This window comes from Chenopodium quinoa, unplaced genomic scaffold (genome assembly GCF_001683475.1).
Source record: "Chenopodium quinoa cultivar QQ74 unplaced genomic scaffold, ASM168347v1, whole genome shotgun sequence".
Taxonomy (NCBI): Eukaryota; Viridiplantae; Streptophyta; class Magnoliopsida; order Caryophyllales; family Amaranthaceae; genus Chenopodium; species Chenopodium quinoa.
In genome coordinates, this window is record NW_018743292.1 from 11,754,450 (window position 1) to 11,776,160 (window position 21,711).

At 29.6% G+C, this 21,711-nt stretch overlaps 1 protein-coding gene across 2 annotated transcripts; it reads right to left on the bottom strand.

Annotated features, from left to right (window-relative positions):
• Positions 1-4,451: 4,451 nt before the first annotated feature.
• On the bottom strand, positions 4,452-9,257 carry LOC110737054 (probable serine/threonine-protein kinase WNK9). 2 transcript variants are annotated; one of them, XM_021917417.1, is made up of 7 exons: positions 8,647-9,256; positions 8,487-8,524; positions 8,024-8,251; positions 7,536-7,756; positions 6,482-6,639; positions 5,903-6,341; positions 4,452-5,743 (listed from the first exon to the last, which is right to left on the bottom strand). In XM_021917417.1, exons 1-7 carry the CDS (start codon positions 8,719-8,721, stop codon positions 4,653-4,655), a joined length of 2,250 nt encoding a protein of 749 aa, XP_021773109.1. In that variant the 5' UTR covers positions 8,722-9,256; the 3' UTR covers positions 4,452-4,652. The 2 variants fall into 2 exon arrangements, with proteins under 2 accessions (XP_021773109.1, XP_021773110.1); XM_021917418.1 differs by lacking the exon at positions 8,487-8,524 and having other exon boundaries at positions 8,647-9,257.
• Positions 9,258-21,711: the final 12,454 nt, after the last annotated feature.

Here is a 21,711-nt window from a genome sequence, read left to right on the forward strand (position 1 = left end):
AGCGAACGGGTAAAAGGTGGTATTATTTAAAGCAATTTTTCCTAATAATAATAATATAAGTAATAACTTTGACATGCATGTAGCATTAACTAGGTAAAAAGTTATACTACTCCGTATTATTATTATTATTACTATTATTATTAATTATTACGAAGTATTACTATTATTATTTATTATTATTTTTTTGAGAGAATTATACTTTGTATATATTAATTTTATTATTATATTCTAATTGTATAAGAATTATTACGGAGTATATATGTTATTACTTATAAAAATCTCATGTACTAACACGGATATAATCTACTACTACTCCATAGTGGCTACGTATTAATAACATTTTTAACTATTAAAGGCACCAAAAATGGATAGGTTTTTTTTTTTTTTTTTTTCAGGAAAGGATGCTTTAAAATTTAATGAATGACAGACGTACAAAGGCTGCTTTTATCAAAAAATAAATATAGGCTCAAGTAATAATATAAATTAAAAACTACTCGTAAAAATTAAAAATAATTAACCTGGTGCCCGTGTGTTGAATTCAACATGGGATCTTTTCTTTGCTTTCTGAATTTTAATTATTTTTAAAAAAATTACAAAATGAAACGTCACTTTGCCTTTGGTGTTTTCTGTCCTTTAATGGAACACAAGCGTTGTCAAATATCACTCTCTTTTGAGCTTATTAATGAAATTAATCAATTAATTAATCATAATCGTAAACTACTAAAGAAAAGCATGTCATCTATCCATCATCATTATCTTCACATGATTGATATGAAGAAAATAAAGTTAAGTTATCTAATCATGACCTAACCTACCAATGCCATCACTTTATTTAGTCTAACCTCATCCTAATAATTCTTTAACCTTTCACCTTTATATACATACATGCATGAATTAGAAAGTTCTACAAGAAAGTCATTAATACGATATTATACCGTCTTTGTTTAATTTTTTAACGCTTTATTTATACAATTAGCATCAATCATTCTGTTTTTTGTTCTTTGTTCTTCGATTTATTTCATTTCTTGTTATCAAATGTCACACTTTTACCGCCTTATTTTACACAATTGAATCCAATTTGCAATATCAATGCTAATTAGATTCATATATAATTCAATAATTGATATTGCCTATTTTATAATACAAGTAAATTTTGGTTAAAGTAACGTACTTTGAACAAGAGAGAGCATGAAACTATGGCTAGTCTTACCTTCTAGATTGATGTAAATGTACACTAATTAAGTTTTCAAGATCCCTTTTACCGATTTCCTTACCTTGGTTTTACACAATTGACTGCTTGCACTTTTCAAAAAGGTTGGCCTTGCTTAATGGTGCTTGAATGTTGAATCCATATATTTGATTTTAAAGACCAAAGTATCCAAAAAAAAAGATTTTGCCTATAGCTTTTAGTCAATATGCCATCTACTTCTGATTTTTTAAACTATTTAAAAATCTTTTACGACACAAAAATAATGAATAGAAAGAGCTGAAATAGTAATACCCTACAGTCTTACACATACATGGTGTTATAGAAGAAGTGATGTTCCATTAATATTATTATATGTTTAATATTTAAGATGCGCTTTGTTCACCTTATAAAAATAATTTTTAAGTCTAATCAAGTCTGATTTGGTGAATTATTAGGCAATGTACATATAACATGAAAATCAAGTTTAATTAGTTGAATTTAGACGAGTTCAATTGAAGTGAACGCACCCTTAAATAGATAAAATAAAACGTGTATTATTATATGATGAAATTAGTTAAAATAATGTTTAAAGGTGTATTATTTAAGTTCTATACATTAGCATGTTATGACAATGATTTTCTACATAATTTGCATTTATCATTTTGCCGCCTTGATATATTTGTTGCAATAATGAGAAATATGATCATTTACAATATGTTTTGCACTATCATTGTGATGATGTAACTATAAATGGAAGACATTCCAAGTTTTATGAGAAAAGGGGTGGATAACCTACAAATCCATTTTTTTGTATTAAAAGTAGTAGTTATTGCAAGAAATTCTGCATGATTGGACAATTGGATAATGTAATTTATTGCGATTTTGCCTTTTAGGGTATATAGTTGATTAGTTATAATTGTACATCTAAATTATTGTGTATCGTCCCATATAAATGCACCTAATAAACTTTGATATATGTTTTCTTGGATTGGTACATGCATCCAAATGTTATTTAATTTGCAATTGTGCATTAAACTCTTTGAGAAAATTTCTACGAGTCATATGCAAATTATGTTTCCACCATCAATTAAAATCTTAAGTTAGTCTTGTTAATGTTATATATAGATCTTATCTGCGTTATATGAATAAAAGGGTAACACTTGTTGTAAATTGTCATGAGATTTATCTTTGTTATTAGAAACTTGTTTCAAACTATTTCTTGTGTTTCAAATTACATTAAATTATAAACAAGTTCATAGACACACACTTCAAGAAATAGAATAGAGAAAAAAAAATTGACATAGTTAAAAAAAATATTTAACTCCAGCTAAAGTTCTGAGTCATTAGATTATTAAAACTATCGATTGATTTGACCTTGTTTTGCTATTAGGGCATTCAATCTTGAAGGTGTATCAATGTCATATTCGTGCTAGAACTCGTAGAGAAATGGAGGATGAAGTAGAATTTTTTTGTTTTTTTGGAACAAAAGTAGAAAGTTGGCAATTTAGAAATGGTATTATGTATTAAAAATAATTTAAAAGATACTCATTATATGTAATTTATAATATTAATTAAGGATTCACAATGAATTTACCAAATTCAGCTTTAAATTTGTTTTACACTCATTCTAAGAGCATTGTCAACAATGAGCAAAAAAAATGCTCATGAGCAAAATTTGGGTGAAATTACAAAAAAAAATAATATGACTTACATCAATGAGGAAAAACAAAATTGCTCATAAGCAAAATGAAAAATGCGCATAGCATTTTTGAAGATGAATAATAACTATGTAGGGCCCACAAGGCAAGTAAAAAAAGGGGGGGGGGAATGATGTTAGAGAGAAATGTAGGTGGGTATTAGTAAAAGTAAGAGAGAATGACGTGGTAGGGAGAGAATGGTGAAGAAATTACTTTTTTTTGCTCATTGGTGGTATAAATATAATCACAAAAATGCTCATGAGTTGGAGGAGGGAGAAAGTGGGTAGAGAGAGAATGAGGAAACCAACTTTTGCTCTTTTATTTTTTTTTTTTATTTTTTTTTTTGACGGAATTTTTGCTCATTGTTAATAGTGCTCTAACAACATGCAATATGAAAGATCCGAGTGAATAAAATGTACGCATTAGTTTTACTATTATAATATTGTATCTTTGCAGGGTTTTTTTTTCAAACATGTATGTAATAGAAATTATTAATTTCAGATGGAAGCAGTATTTGAAGTAAGAGCAATAAATTCATTAAATTATTGCAATGATGTTGAAAAGAATAGATTCATGGGAGGAGCAGTCAAATTAAAAATCATGATCATGTGAAGGATCATGATAATGTGGACCTTCAGTTAGTCCAAATACATAAAACCCACATCTAATGGGCCCATAGAGTAAGAGCCATGCTGCAAGTAGTAGATTACATGCATGAAATTGTGGGGTCCCTCTTCAAAGCTCTTCTATTATTGGAGTAAAATTTAAGAATTTTATTTTTGAACAATAAAAAATGTATTTTATTTTAAAATATTAAAAATAAAAATTGGAGTTTCTTTCTAGTACGGCAGCTTATATAAAGTTACAAAGCCAGAATAATTGAATTGAATTTCATCCATCACTACTAACTCACTCCTATTGTCTTTTAATGCAAACCCTCTTTATGAAGTCCACCTTAGATTTTTGCTTTCTTCTTTGGTTGTTTTTAGGAATGGACAGTGTGCAGAACATTGAATCCACCTCAATCTTCTCTTAGTTTTCATTTTTTAATAAATTATCGTGAATCTATAAAATGAAAGCACGAAAGATAAAGAAGAATAAGATGAATAATAAGAAGGAACTAACGATTGTTATATTGTTACCTAGGTCCACAGGTAAGCAAGAAAGAAGTTATATTAATTTTAAGGAAAAATGAATTGCATTGGCTAGGTCAGTCAATGACCTAGCATCACTCTTGTGTTGAGTTTATTATAGAATGCATACAGATTCTAAGATGAATATATATAATCCTAAAAATAAAATTTTTGACTTTGAGTTCTTACAATCGTATTATGGACATTATTTTATGTCCGCAACAGTCAGAACTCATGTTCGCTTTATTCTCTATGTTGAACTTAGAATAACATATCATATTAGATCTTTTGATAGTCAAGAGATACTGAGTCCGTCACCTTAATTAATTTGACAAAAAGGAAATCAATTTATATTATGAGAAAATTAATTATAAGATAAACAAATTTCCTTTCCTAATCTAAGGTAAATGAGTAATGTACATGGATGCCAAATGAACCCAAACATCGCTAACCCGGGAGATTTTACAAGTCTCTCAGAAAAAAATTGACTAAATATCTCATAAATAGCTACCACAACTCCTCCCAATTTCTTGACAAAAATCGGGATACTGATATGGTTTATACAGGCCAGGCTCTATAATTGGTATCAAAGTTGATAATAAAAAGAATCATATAAACACCTCACAGATTTTATTATATATAAACAGCATCAACAGGAAGTGATATAGTCCTGTGAAGAGCACTTGGTAAGAGTGAACCAGTAAAGTTCTTTGTAGTAGCCAAATTTTGTGTAGTATAAGAACCTTCCATCGCCTCGCATTTCTGAATCCTTGGGATTCTTGAAATGGGGCAGCTCTTTTTTAAGTCTTCGATATTTGATGAATGCTGAACACTCTCAGACTCTGACTGCAAGACACTTCTTTCGTGTTTGGGGCAGCTCTTATGTAAATCTTCGATGTTTAATGAATGCTGAAGACTGTCAGACTCTGATTGCAAGATCCTTCTTTCATGTTCTAATAACAGGTTAAGGTGTAAAGATTGTGTAAACCTGTCATCTCCTTGATCATGATCTCCATGACAGGAACGCGGGGTTGAGGATTTTGATGATATCCCGAGCTGCTGGTCTTTGACTTCTCTCAACTCTATTTGGTACTTGGCTTTAAGCCATCTGAGCCCCCACTGAACTTCATTTTCACCATCATTGGATACATATTGGGTCGGGTTTTCTACACTGTTTTCAACCTTAGGCAAACCAGGGTGGCCTGATTTTTCATGCTCTTCATCGGAATGAATTCCTCCAGAGCCAGGTGAGCTAAGTTCCACACTTTCACAACCACCCCAAGTTACACCATGATTACCACCATTAGTGTGGCATGAAGTGGATAGTTCTGAAGCTTCCACTCCATGATCATCAGAAGCATCAACTTGAAATGTGATCTCTTCGAACCTTCCATGTATAGCAGCAGCACAACCATTAGGGCATTCTAAAAATGCTGGGTTGAACGCTCCAGGATTGCTCGACAAAAAATCCATCAAGGAGCCTATTGAAGTATGGGTAGAAGCACAATTTTCACACAATTTCATATCAGAAAAGCAGGGAGTTTCTTCATATCCTGGACCTTTCTTCCAGCCAGGTACCAGCGCGGATATTTCCCCATCAATCATATCTGCAATGCTAGTTACATCTTGATCAGTAATTTCAAGCTCAGCAACCATTTCAGTTGCAACACTTAAAGCTGTATCCAATTCGATGTCAAAAGGAAAGTAAATATTCCTGATGCGTCCTGCACGAATAAATAATTTGACAGGCTTAGATCCGTGCATGCCAAAAAAAAAAAAAAAAAAAAAAAAAAAAAGTAAACATGGTATAAACATAAATGAGAATATCAGTTTTTCAAAAAAAAAAAAAAAAAAAAAGAAAAAGAGAACATCAAGAGGATGACCTTCTTTATCAGCTATTCTAAGTCGTAAAAAGATGCTGCCATCTTCCCTTCTCTTTCCTTTAATGGTGATGTCGACATCTGCAGAATGGTCATCCTCATGGTGTTCAAATAAGTCAATACCAGAACTTTCAATCTCACTTGGATGATACCCCCACTCATAGAATTCCAAATCAATGCCATTGGAGTACCCATTAAGGTAGGAGCTGTCACTGTTGTAATGTTCAAGGAAAGAAGGCTGTCTCATTAAAGAACCGAGATCATCAAATTCACTTTGGCACTCAGTTGGCCTTGAATCATCATCATAATCATCAATTTGGAGAAATGGGTCATTCAAAAGTTCTCTTGCCGAGAGCCTTGATGAGACAGTTGCCAGACATTTATCAATGAATTGCCGCACCTCTGGATCTTTCACTTTGTACAAAGCATTAGGCTTCTTACCCTAAAAATTAGTAGTGTACGAAATATGGGTAAGAATATGGTAGTGTCCTTCCAAAAGAAATAAATGAAAGTACAGATAAAAAGTGACATGTACTCAAGAAATTCCATGGTGGGTTTTTGTTGGAGGAACAGATTTCTTACAGAGATAACTTTTTTGTAGATTTGAGCCGGATTAGAGCATTCACTATATGGATACTCAAAAGTGACCATTTCCAGTATGCACATCCCAAATGAATAAATATCAACCAATTCATTGTATTCTTCTTCATAGACTTCCGGGGCCATAAATTCTGGTGTTCCTGAAGATTAAAAAAAATTCCGCACATTCATCGTAAAGCTTCTAAACCCATTTGCCAACAATGCCAGTAAATCTTCTACTCCCTATAGTCCTAATCACACCAATAACTTCTAAACTCCATAAACCTTGTAAGTTTATAATGACCTAATCAGCTCACATTCAGCTAAATGTCACAGCTTAATGACAGGACATCGAAACCTCATTTAAAATAGTAAAGTTTACAAGAACTGCATCAAAAACCACACCAAATATAGAGCAAGCCAAATGACAACAATTAGGGATGTTAATGAGCTTGAATACTCCAATTCAAAGTAGCCAAAGCACAATCAAAAGTGAGATCTTTGAAGCTGAGCACTCTAAGCAATGGCTCGAAAGCTCAGAAGTAGTTTAGCTTTTTCTAGCATGTTTATTATACCTTGAGTCCTTGACATAACCTAGCAAAGATTGTAAATTGAAATAAAGTCGCAACAGAATTATTGCAACTTTTAAAGCTAAAGTTGCCTCATTGCAACTTATTGCTCAAGCACAGAACAAGATTAACCTAGGCAAGTAGAGCCAAAGAATAGATTCTCGAAGCTCGACTAACCCAAGTTTGAACTATATCAAGCAGAGCCCAAAAAAAAAACGCACGCTCGAGCTCAGCTCATTATTGCCCCTTATTACCAACACCTAAGTCGTCGGTGGGGTCTAGGCAGTCCATATACATAACCAAATCAGACATCATACATGCATAATTACATTATTAGAACAATGACAACTTAGTGTCACGGTATGCCTATTGGGGCATTGAAGATGTCACAGGTCTGCAACTTTACACCATACAAATGTCAACCTTCCAAGAGCAGACACAAAACCCATAAATAAAGCTAAGTTAAGGAGATGATTGAAGAAGCATACCGACACAATGAGCAGCATGAGATTTCCTGAGTATTGCTGCCAAACCAAGGTCACCAATCTTAACTTCTCCTTGATTACCATTAACAAATATATTATCACACTTAAGATCTCTGTGAATCACTGGTGGGTCATGGCTATGAAGATAAAGTAACCCTTTTAAGATCTGCCTACACCAGTGCTTCACTGCCCTGATGTTTACTCTCCTATGCTTTAGCCTATACCTAACCAAATTAAAGATTAACAAATAATAAGTAAAAAAGTATCAATAACATTATAAAATAAATCCAATTGGCCAAAGAAAAAGAAAAGTTGGCAGATGTTAATATCCGAGATTGATCAATGTCACACACACGAGGAACAATATATATATATACAGCTAATAGAAAATCACTCACTAATCCAGGAAGCGGATTTACAGTTAATTCATGTGCGTAAGATTGATCAATCTCAAATATTAACACAGACTTCCTAGAGAAATGTTGACTTACTGTCTTAAAGTGCCAGAAGTGAACATTTCAGTAACAAAGTTGATATTCCTCTTAGCTGTATCAACCCAGGAAGTGTAGAACTTCATAATATTCTTGTGTTTCAATGTTTTTAGTAGGTGAATCTCACAGTATAGCCTTTCCAGATCTTCTGGACTTTGAAGAAAATCATAAAGTTTTACTTGATTCCAAGCAACTTCAATCCCTTCATATTCATCAAATGCTCTATATCTGTCAACACAAATCACCCAAAAAAAAAATCAATTATTTTACAAATCTAGCAAATACCCATCTCATAAAATTACCCCCAAAATATTTCCCATTAACAAAATAATTTATCTTATTGAGATAAATCAATGAAATCAGTTCTACTCATATTCACCAAAAAAAAAATAAAAAAAAAAAGAAAAAAAAAAAAAAGACTGATTAAATCATGAATTAAAGAGTAGAAGTTCAGATTTCATACACTATCTTGGAAGCTCCTTTCCCAAGAATTTCATTATACTGCAACCAAAAAAAATCAATTTTTTTTTTGAAAAAATTAGCAATAAAACCCAGAAAAATCAAACTAAAAGTGGTAATCATAAATCAAAAAAATTAAGAAAAAATAATTAATTTCTACTTACTCTGCCATATCTACCAGTTGGATCAACTTCAACGAACTCAGAGCACTCATCTTCAAGATTTGAAAAACCATTCATTTCCTTCACCAATCACTAATTTCAGTAAACCCCTTTATTAATTTATTTTTCCCCCAATTTTTTTCTTCAATAAATATATATATCTATAATGTAACAGCTAATTTTATATATAATTGATTTAATCTTTAAGCTCTGACACCACAAAAAAAAAAATACCCACTTCTTTTTGATAAAAAGTTTGATCAATTATTCATGTGATGAGAAAAAAGGAAGGAAAAAAAATGTTATGCAAGACATTTACAGAGCTACCCACTTCTAAGCAGGGAACATGACAAACAAGAGAGAGAAAGAAAGAAGAGTTGTTTCGATTTTTATTTGTGTGTTTGGTTATAATAATAGTGATTATCCCTTTTTTTTCTCTCTCTAAATTCCGTGAAAGTTTTATGTATACTTTCTGTACCTTTTGTTGCAAATTATGAATTGAAATGAAATGAAATTTTTGAGGGGATTATATATTTTTATATGGTGAGGAGATTGTGGCACATTGGATCCAAGCTATAGTCTTTGAGAGAGTGAGGTATAGTTATTCTCTCTCGTTTTGTTAGATCTTGGGATTAATTTTATCACCCGTTTTTATAGAGTTATAGCTTTCTAAACACCAAAAAACTTGTAATACTCTTTTCATGTCTTATTCTCTTCGCCTTATTTTTGCTGAATTAAAATTATTTTTCTTATTGAACTAAAATTAATTAAATTAAACTTAAATTATTTTGTACAGTCTTAGGGATGCATATAGCATTATCTTTTTTTTAGGAAAAAGATATATGCAACCCTTAAACATTAATTACACCGATTTACTCGTGAATTTATCCCAACTTAATACTAAAAAGGAAGTATATTAAATGCTTGCATATAGCATTACCCTTTTTTTTTAGGAAAAAGATATATAAGAAGCTAAAAATGAAAAGAATAGACCATAAATAAACATTAATTACACTAATTTACTCGTGAATTGTCGATAATTTCCCAGCTTAATACTAAAAAATGAAGTATATTAAATGCTTATTTGCAGCCCTTAAGGCTGCATTGCATATAAATTACCCTTTTTTTAAAGTTATTGTCTTTACTGATTTCAAACAGAAATTATTTTTACTGAATTGAAATTATTTCAACTTAACTAAACTATTTTTACTGAACTGAAATTAATTTTATTGAAAATTAGTTTTTTAATGTGAAGAGAACAAGGCCTTATTTGGCTTTCTACACAACAATTTTTATATTTGAAAAAACAACAAGGCTTCAAGTTAAGTTATACTGATTCGACCGTATATGAATTTACGTGAAATTTTTTAATACTCACTTTGTTCCTTATAAGCACGCTTTTAAATGTAATATTGTAATTAAAAGATCTTAAACTACGTATTGTATAAAATTATATATTTGGAAATTAAAAATTGAGACAAATCTAAAAAAATCTCATATGAATATATTTTTTAATATATATATCTTATTCTTTAATATTAGATTCAATTTTTATTTGAGTCTCCTAAGATTTTAAATAGGACAAATAATACATTAATATTGGGTTGATTTTGAATATATAACACTATATAATGGGGGTTTATATAAGGGAATAAAAATGAAAATAGTAGGGTTTGGTTATGTTAATATTGAATGAAAATAGATCAATTTGAGATGCGTATAATATTTTGGATGGATTTTTTTTTTTTTTTTGTGGGGGGGACACGGGATAGTAATATGTTAGACTTCGTTTAGTTTAACTTTTTTACTTATTTTAGAAATATACTAGTTTTAAACCCGTGCAATGCACGACTGTATAATGTAATATAATAATTATTTTTGTATTTGTATTTTTGCTTAGTATTTTAATTTCATATAAGAATAGTAATCTGTAAAAAATATTTTAATAGTAGTGTTAAATAAGAACTCCGTATTTTAAAAGCACTAATAAAAAAAAAGTATTTTAAAAGTAAAACATAGTTAAAAGTCTATCAAAATTTTTACAAAAAAATAAAAATAAAAATAAAATAAAAGTAAAAAAAATAAACGTATGTCATAAATAGGCTCACTTAAACATAATTTGCATCCCGCTTTAATTTTCACTTTCACTGTTAACCCGCAATCACCTTTATGCAAATTAAAAATAACAATTTTATTAGATTTGAAAAACAAATTGATCATACATAATAACATAAATGAAACTTAAAATATGAATACTTATATAGTGGAATGAAAAGTAGAACGGAACTTACTATTTTCAATAGGGTGATGGTCTATGAACAATTAACTTCCCTTTATAAAAACACTAACCTTTCATAAAAAAATAAAAAAATAAAAAATATATTAAAAAAAAAAACACTAATTTTGGGTTTAGCATCCTGTATTTACATTTTTAAAACATGTTGAAGTGAGTCCTTTGTAAGTTAGAGAACACTTTTTTCACAATTTTTTTTTAAATAATAGTTATTATTATTATTATTACTATTATTACTATTATTATTATTATTGTCGCATTATTATTATTATTATTATTATTATTATTTTATTATTAATTATTATTATTACTATTATTATTATTACTATTGTTATTATTATTATCGCATTATTTTATTATTATTATTATCGCATTATTTTATTATTATTATTATTATTGTTGTTATTATTTTATTATTATTATTTTCATTATCATTAATATTATTAATATTATTATTAGTATTATTACTATTAATATCGCATTATTATCATTAATTATTATTTTTAATTTTATTATTATTATTATTATCACATTATTATTATTATTATTATTATTTTTATTATTTTTATTATTAATAATATAATAATTATTATTATTTTATTATTATTATTATTATTATTATTTGATTTTAAAAGATTTTTTCACTCTTTTTATAACATTAGAAAATGTGTTAAAAATATTATCAAATATTAATTATTATCATTAAATATTAGTTATTATCATCAATTAATATTATATATTAATTATTATTATTATTATTATTAAATATTAATAATAATTATTTTTTTTATCAAATATTAATTATTATTTTTAAGTAGAGCAGAGTAGAACAGCTCAAAAGAACAGGGCTTTAGTTTGAAAAAGGTTAGTTTTTTTTTTTTTTTTTTTTTTTTTGTAAGGGCATGATCAATTTTCATGTATAAAGTTAGTTTCAAAATTAAGGTATTTGTAAAGGCATGATCAATTTTTATGTATAAAATTAGTTCGAATTTTAAGGTGTAAATGCATGATTTTTTTGTTTTTTTTTTGTTGTTGTATAGTTTTTAATCAGAAAAAACAGGAAGTGGACACGTGTCCTTCCAACTTCCTATTTTTAAATTATAATATAGATTAGATAAAATATGTTTTAAATAAGTTTCGATATCGTATTGCAATTTAGTTTTGACACACTCATAAATAATTTTCTATGGGTGGCATTCGAGGTAGCAGTTGGCCAGGTCAATGCATTAGTTAATTGGATAAATTGTACTTTCTCTGTTCCACAAATATTGCAACAAGGATGTAATTACGCATCCAAAAGCACATTTTATATGTTAAATATCTATAATTATATAAGAAAAAAATTTAAAAAAAAGTTGATATGTGAAAGTATTTTACGAGACGAATCTAACAAGATCGGGCCCTCATGACTATATTTTATTTTACGTACAAATCATAATTTGTGGTCAAACAAGCATGATGAATAGTACAAAAGTCCTGCAATATTAATAAAACGAAGGAAGTAAGTGTTTGACAAGGTAGTGGTTCATGTAATAATTAATGGTAAAGATAACAATTATTATCAAACTTTAAATATTACCACTTCAAATATAGCAGGTAGCATTTGATCAAATTATAGTTAAGTTAAACAATATATATGACCTTTCTTTAATTTACAATTCCAAAAACTATTTTTATGGAACAGACATATTGTCAACAATCACTATAATTTTAAGCCTTTATTAATATAAGTTGTAAATTATTTGTTGCTTCGTTGACTACCTGTTTTTGCCAATTAAATAAACAAACTGGTGATCAAATAGTGAAAGTAATTTAAGATATACATCAACTTACTCTCTTTGTCCCTTTTTAATTTACCATGCATTTTTCTTCTAAGATTATCTAAATAATTTACTTGCTTTGATTCATTTTAGGTTTATATACGTTTTAATTTCCCTTTCTATTTTGAATTAGGTCTCACAATCACTCATTTATCTATTGGATCTCTCTCTACCATTTGAATTACATATGAGTAGAATATTGCACTACGCTAATCACTGGAGTATAAAACTAATACTATTAGGCTAGTTTTCAATTTTTAGACGGATATACCTAAAGAGATTGGTTATTTTGTGCTCATTTACTCATCTTATACTCATTCCGTCAATTGTAGACTTTCAAATTAGGGACATTGAACGATCGCTTATTAAAAAAACCTTGTATATACACCTAACTTTAAATATATCCGATTATAAGAAGGGTGTTGGGCCACAAATTTGTTTGTAACATTATTTATGTAATTTTTATGCTAAAAATATTGCTTGTATAATGTTATTGCTCCTAGATCCGTGAGGTTTTGGGACCACAATGTATACAATTTCTTGATATTTTTTAATATTTCACTGTATACACTAGTTCTTGATATTTTTCCTTCTAATTTTTATTTTTTTGTTTGGATTTGGAATTTTGGATTAACATGAAAACAACTTCGTATAAGTTAATTTTTTGCTGTTGAATTTTGGCTATTTGATGCAATTCAGTGGATTCAGCTAACTTATTCAAGATTATACCACGGGCGCCGACGGATGTATACGAGGAAGCCAGGAAAAATGTAAGTTATTATTTGTGTCATTTTAAGTAGTTGACATTATATATATTCACTTATTTATGTTATTATTCTGCATATTGATTTTAGTCAATAATTTATCGTACGGAGTAAAGAAAATTTTAATGAATTTGTCATCTACTTAAATATATTTTCAAATAAAATATCAAATTTTTGTAATAGGTTAATGGTCAACACCATGCATTAAACAAATGTATCAATTCAAAATAAAATAGTTACTGTATGTAGTAAAAATATTAGAGGAAGGAAAACAGAATAACATAAATTTGGATGATGAAAAAAGAATTGAGAGATCGAAAATAATAACTCACTTTGACAATCACCCAATTAAACGTACAATGACGAAAAAGAAAACGTAGAATGCCTAATAAAAAAACTAACGACATTGTAAATCAAGCAAAATCCCCTTCTTTATTTTTCGTACATGCTAGGATATTGAAGGGGAAGATATATTCGATTTGAACATGTTTGTCAAGAAGCTAACAAAGTTGTGGACTTTTAAATAGTTTTTACACATCCATTGCACACCAAAGTCAAGATTATAAGCACACAGTTAATTGACTATACTATAATATAAATCTTATTAGTAATTGAATTAAACTAGAAAGTTGCCTTGAGAGAAGACAAAATTAGGGGGTAAGTTTATTAAATTAATTTCTTCTTTTGAATAAGGCTGCTCAAGCGTTTCTTGCATTGTGTGAGATATTAGCGGTGGTAATGAGTTTGTTTAGATAAAGGGCACAAAGAATAACACCTTCAAATTGTGGTTGCATGTTAGGATACATTTTTGTTGGGAAATCTAAGACTCAACTTGCATGATTATTATATTTTGGCATTATCACTTAAGAAACCAATATAATCGATCATTGAACTTAGCCATGCTTAGTCGTGGAAGAATTATGGTACTTGATGCTCTTATTGCTCTACATTTTTGCATTATAGTGTCAATTATGTGTTTTGAACTCTAATTTTTGAGCTTTAAAATAAAATAAGTTATAATTTACGAGTAATAATTGTTATTATTAGAAAAGTAAACGGTCTTTAGAATTATGAAACAAAATAAGTGAAAGCTACGGTTTTGTCGTTGCATCAACAAATGTGTATTGCAGTGGAGTATGACTATATGGTTTTAAATTACAATAACTTGAAGTATTATTTTACCACACAAATAAAACATTGCCAATGTTCAAACTACCACGACCTAAATGATATTTTACAGAGAAATAACTTCTCAGCCTCATACTCTCTCGTGTCTTTTTAACAATGTGGGACACTCACATATGTTGTTAGAAATCGTTATGCTTCATCACAGGAGCAAGAAATATTTATCAAATAAATTACTCATCGTTAACTGACCTCACATCACTAGCGTATATTAGAAGAGAAGGTCTTGCATGAACTCATGATTAAATACATGAAAGCTAAAAAGCACGAGTTATGCAAAGAATAACTACCTTTTATCTAATACTAGTATCGTTTTGTATTCATTTTTCTTCAAATAAAGTCATTGAATAGCTAGCTAAATTAGAGTTACGGTAACATTTGGTGATCAAGTTTTCACCAATTTCACCTTTTGGTGATCAAGTTTTTTTTGTTGGCAATTTGGTGATTGAGTCAAATTTTCAGGCAACTTAACTCACCTGAATTTTATTTAACTCACCTTAATTTTATTTAACTCACCTTTAACCACACCAAAACTTAATCACCCCCAACATAAACTTAATCACCTGTTATAAATAATTTTGGACAAAATTATTTGTCAAATCTATTTTTCTTTTTTTTTTCCTTCCAAAAACTAGTCGTTTGGAATTAATTTACAAAATAAGTTTTTTAACTTCCTAACCGAAACAAAAGTTCATCAAAAAAACAACTCGTTTAAACACACAGCAGCACCTGCTACACACCCCTTAATTACCCACACCAAGTCACAGCAGCCCATCCACCCAAATGCAACTAGCAGCTTGCCGCCACTCACCAACTCTGCTCACCATCGCTGCCCAATTCCGCCATCTCCAGCGTCCCTCAACCACCAATTCATACAACCGCATCCACCAACAGCCTCTGCGGCGACCTGCACCTTTCCAAACGCCAGCAACGGCCAACGATCAAAGTAGCAGCACCACAAGTCACCCGCAGCAATATGAGAACCCCCAATTCGCCAATTTGGCTCACAATCAGTGGCAATTAGCTATTAATGCTCCAATTGAGGCCAAATAAGTTAGAACCTTTAGAGCGGTCGCTCTGTATTTTGAAGTGGACACTCTCAAGTTGTTCAATTTTAGAATCGAGGCATGAAGCTCAGAGCGGACGCTTCAATGGGTTGCGCGACCGCTCCATCGTGGGCTTGTCTTTCTTAATTCTCACGTGATTTGCGCGTGAATGGAGGTGCTCATTAATATCGGGCGGTCAAGATTGTTTGCTAATGATTGTTGATGACGATTAACGATGATTGATGATGCTGATGAATGGTGATAAAGATGGATGATTGTGATGATGAAAAGCAGAGCAACCACGAACGAGAAAGCAGGGGAATTGGGCGTCATTGACTCATTTCAATAACCGACATTATTTGATTAAAGCAAAAAATTTAATTAAATCAGCTAATTTCCTATTGGTTAACCTTAGGTGATTATGTTTTTAACCCTCAGTGACTAAGTTTTTGTCCCCCATTTAATTTTCCTCACCGGAAAAGTGTCTTCAATCACCAAATTGCAAGCAAAAAAAACTTGATCACCAAAAGGTGAAATTGGTGAAAACTTGATCACCAAATGTTACCTTAACTCAGCTAAATTATATAGTTTGTAATGCGTATTACTATTCAAATAATTGACTTGCTGATCAAAGTGCTTGTGAAACTATTTGTATTTTTAAAGTGGCTCTACGTGAAAGATTTTTATTTATAAATGTCAATATATTTTCTACGCTTAAATCCTTAGGTAGATACAAAACAATGGCTACTTTCTTTAATCAATAAAGTGATAAATTCTTCATGTACTTCAATTTTTTTTTAAAAGTATTGTGATTATATATGCCAAGATTTAATGTGAGGTTTCACTCTAAAACTAATTGATTAAAAACTTATGAAAATACATTTTGCATCAAATTCAATCAATTATTAAGTACTCTCTAATTCTCTATATGTTAATTATCTCCAATCATTTTTATTTTTTTTAATAATGTGGGACAACTCACAATATACAAGTAAAATTTATCTCTTAACACGGAAATTTCAATTTCAATAAAAATCAAAGAAACACCAAAAAATTTATCAAGATAACTAACTACGAGTACAAGATTTTTTAATTTAAGCAAGTGGATTAGAACAAACATACATGTACATATTTGTCACCTAAAAAAAAGAAGGAAAAAAAAAAGGAAAGGTACAAATAATAATCAATAAGTACTAGTACGGGTAAAACTGTAGGTGGGACCCACACAGAAATAGCTAAGATTGGCAGCCGCATTGAAGTAAAGGCAGATTTTGATAACTTTTCGGATGATCGGATCATTGCCAACTCATCACTTCACCCTTCACACTTTCAAAGAGAATATTATTCTTCAATCTTCATATCAATCTTATTAAATTTTCAATTCTATATTTGAACTAGCATATCATTTCTTAAGGCATCTGAATCTATTTTACATGTCTAAAAAAATTATTATGACAAGAATAAGTCCAAGATTTTGTAAATTTGTGTGTGATGAAGTGTATAGGTTATATCAACTTCTCTGTCTTATAAAAATATGTGGTTTCCTACCTTCCAAGTTCTTTATTTTCATTAATGCTTGTAGGTAAGTTGGAGTTAGAGTTCCCAGGCGAGTGATGAGCTATAGCTCTTGGAGGACGTATGTGCTAGTGGGCCGAGCGAGAGCTTGCCGACAACCAAGAGCTCTATTGCGTGCAACATGGAGTTGAGCTCGCCAGGCAGTGCAACTTTCAGAGTTGTGCTCGTCATTATGTTTCTCTCTTTGCCAACGGACCCGCGCAATCAGTCTTGTTTATTATGGAGTATTATATATACTTGTCTAGGGTTTTATGTAGTACGATTCAAGCATTCAAAAATCAGAAATATGAAAAGTTTTATGTGTATTTCTCATTTGTTTTTTGCAAATCAAAAAAAGAAAATCAATTTGTTTTATGTGATTGGTGACGCGGGAGCATTTCATTCATATGGGTTTACTTGAAGTTTCTTGGAATATTCAATTGCTTGTGAAGAATTTTGCATTTTTCTTGCAAATCTTGAAGATTCATGTAGCTTCTTATGAACCTACACTATCCTTTAGCTATTATTAATTATTAAGATTTTTGCCTATGGGTTATTATTACCTTTCACATAGGGTTATTCCTATTTTAAGGTGTCAAGGGTTTCGGTTCTTAGGATAATTATTTGTTTGATTCAATTATGTTAGAATATACTTAGTTGTTAATTACAAATATGATTGAGAAATAAATTAGGATTAGGATAAGGATTCATAGTTTTGTATCTTCTCTTAGGATTATGATTATTAGTTTCCTATCATCTTTGTACGGTTCTTCAACCTATAAAAAAGGGTACAAACCAATAAGGTTTTTAAAAGTGTGATTTGTTTAGGGAATTAATCTTCTTCTTCTTATTCTTTTTTTTTAATGACTGGGAATAATTAATCCTTTGATTGTTGCTTGTTTGATTGCTAATAAAAAACACCACTTGTTGCGACTTGTGAAAATTAGAGTACTATATCCCTTTAATTTTGTGTAAATTCTTTAATTCTTGCCAAAATTTAAAGATCCAATACTATTATAATTTGTGAGCCTTGTGAGTCCTAGCTTATGGAATCCACACCATAATGGTAATAGATTTTCAGATCTTGTTAGTAATTTTGGCACTTACATGTACGATCTTGGCGTGTTGGTTTCTTTCTTCATGTCAAGATTTGAATGGAAAGAATTTTCATCATTCGAAAAGCATCATCTTTGTAATTTTTATAATAAAGTAAATAATAATTTGATTATTTGAATGGTCGAGAAACATATAAAATAATGCTTGGGTGTTTAATGAATATTACAATATACTGTATTTCATATCTACTTGTTCCATATAATTATTTGAAATCTATACTTATTTCAAACCAAAATTTGACATAACCACTTATATACATTGCTTAGCTCTACATAATAAACAATTTAACACTTTGTTTAATAAGTTATGTTGATTTAAGGTTAATTATTGTCGTCAAATCATTTTCATTTTACAAGTCTCCAAATCAACCCACTTTGAAATTGAAATAGCCGTTTTATCTTTGATGTCATTATAAATTATAACAAGTTTATACAATGGTGTATCTAGAAATTTGAATTTGGAATCGTTAAAATTAAAATAAAATATACTTCTATAATGCACATTTTAAAACATAAATATCTTAAATTATATTTTTGTAAAAATTATAAAAATTTGATAATATGAAAGTATTTTCAGCACGAATCTAACAAGATCTCACAAGATTGAAGTTCATGTAAACACCAAAGTAACCACTGAGCTTTTTTTCCCGCACGCTAATTGTATTTAAGCTTGATTTTTCGGTTATTTTAATAAAAAAAATTCAAAAATCACTAGTAAGTTCAATAAACCCAGTCGAACACGCCGTAAATTACCCTACCTGGGTTTAAATACATGAATTGGTGATTTTTGTAAATGACATGATTGGTACAGTGTTTAATTTGACTCATATTTGGAATGATTAAGATTCGAACTATGAGGAGTATTTAACTAAATATAATCAGTATTTTGACCAACTAAATATTTAAGGAATAATTTAGTTAATATAACACTTCTACCTTAATAATACATACGTATATATTATATACAGGTTGTGTTGAATGAAAGTCAAATGATAACTAGATCTGGCCTCCTCTTTAACAATAAGAGATTTGAATATCTTGGATAAATAAAATATTTTTAGATAACATTCCCCACTATAGTTCATTGCATAAGGAAACTATTGGGACGATGGCAAATCAATTGTCACAACTATGCTAATTTAACAATTTTGTCACATGATGATAGTTTAATATATATCATTAAGCAAAGTTATACCTAAGACGCTATTGAACAGGTCTCGCCATTGGTGCTAGCTAGAGTGCGATGCTCTACAAGCTTCTAAATTACGTCTTTTTGTTATTGTACAAATAAATATAAATAAATGTTCCATAGTGCATATTTATAAGCCACCTTACCCCTAATTTAGAAGTTTTCTATTATGGACTATTCCCACCATCTAATAGTAATTAGTTTCTACACATGTAGAATTTTTATTCAACATTCCCTATCTAGAACATTCAACTAATAAAACAAAAGCATTTACTAGACCTCTCTAGAACCTTCTACATCTTTTATCGAGTAACTAATCTATCTTTTCTTAGAGGTTTCTCAGCTCTCTAGAATTCTTTCTATAGGTTTCTATCGTGCATCATGAATTCATGATCTTTCATGCCTAAGGCTATCTAAGCCCATTTTATTTAAATTGAGGTTACCTTTTGTGTTAGTGCAATTTGGGTGTTTCATTGAGAACATATTCCTATTCCTTTTTTCTAAATTAAGTTCTTAGGGGGAGTGCATGCTACTCTTGACAACCTATAGGCACCCCGTAGGTAACGATGTTACCTTCTTGCATGTCCAACAACTCGGCCATTTGTCGCATGTACGTAATTGATGATCTATGGGCTATGGCATATTGTTCCTAGTAAGGGCTTTTGTATACAAGATGTACTAAATAATGATGTCATCTAATAAAAAAATTATACAGTAATAAATAATATGACGTTATATAATTTTTATTTATTTATTTTTTTTTTTTTTTTTTTGTGGAATATGTATCCAAAAAATCATTACCTTTAAAAAACTTTAATAATTTATGATTTATTCAAGTACAAAATGAAGTACCCACCCACTTAAATGTATGTAATGGTGGAGAGAAGATACAGATAATGAGAAGCATCTTTAAATAGACCAATCAGACCATATAAAATATATTAAACATACATAAAAAATCATGGTGATTTAGACATAAGTAGTATACAACATCACTAAGGATTAAAATTATTTGTAGGTTTTTTTTTTTTTTTTTTTTTAACTTCTTTCACTTCATTACATACAAAATTATTTTAGTGGCAAAGATAATATTAACCATATTAGTGCCATAAACTTTTAGTATTATTCTAATTTTTCATATAATGATGGCCTTAATCATCATCATCCACTTACTTCAATTGAAGACCAATGTAATATTGCTTAGGAAACTTTGATGGCTTTTCAAAATGTAATGATATAAATATAGATTATGCATGCAATATTATGTATGCATGGTGGTCAAAAAATCTTGGCAAAGAATTATTTTTGAATTACGTATAGTATTGCATCATTTGCATGGTACACTTAATTATAATCTGTAAAGTTGCATTTTTCTCGCCTTTTTCAGAGGCTGATTTTTTTTTTTTTTATTAACCTAGGCATCATGCACCTAATATATGTCGCAGGTCTATTGCACATTTGCACGTACATGCTTCAACATTAAAATAATATTATTGGTCTCTTTAATTCTTTGCATATCATGCATGTTTATGATATTATATTATACTGTATTATTTGCAATTTTATACACGATGAATAATGGACAATTTTGACTTTAGATGCCTAGGTTAGAAAAGAAACTTAGAATATTGGATTTGTTCCTAGTTTTCTTTTGCAAACTGATTATTATTTTTGAATTGGCTTAGCTAGATATTCTATGTTATTGGTTTTATTCGATAACAAGTAAAATATCTTTGTTGCTGCTAAGACCACCATATACTTTAATAAAAGATTTTATTGATCCATAAAATAATGAAGCGTGTAATATGCAAAAAAATCAAAACAATTACCAACTCCTAGCCAAGAAATAAAACTAGAAAAATAAGACACCTATTTTTATAAAACATCTATAATTTGAGTGGAAGGGAGCAGTAGAAAAAAGTGAATACGATCTCACGGTCACATCAAATTAGACATAAATTTGGTGTGCTTGTGTGACTAGCTAGCGAAGTCACTAGCTAGATTAAAGATACTAAACGTTCAACGACTTTGCATGAGCTTGAAATTATGAATTTTCTTTTCGAAATTATGATTAAAAAAAAAAGAATCTTGAAATGATAACC

Bases quoted from the DNA above. Each gene is read 5' to 3' on its own strand.
- LOC110737054 (XM_021917417.1), bottom strand. From the start codon at position 8,721: ATGAATGGTTTTTCAAATCTTGAAGATGAGTGCTCTGAGTTCGTTGAA. The intron at 8,252-8,486 runs GTATGAAATCTG...TTGTGTTGACAG, and splicing joins AAAGGAGCTTCCAAGATAGT to ATATAGAGCATTTGATGAAT. The intron at 7,757-8,023 runs GTAAGTCAACAT...TAATTTGGTTAG, and splicing joins ACTTCTGGCACTTTAAGACA to GTATAGGCTAAAGCATAGGA.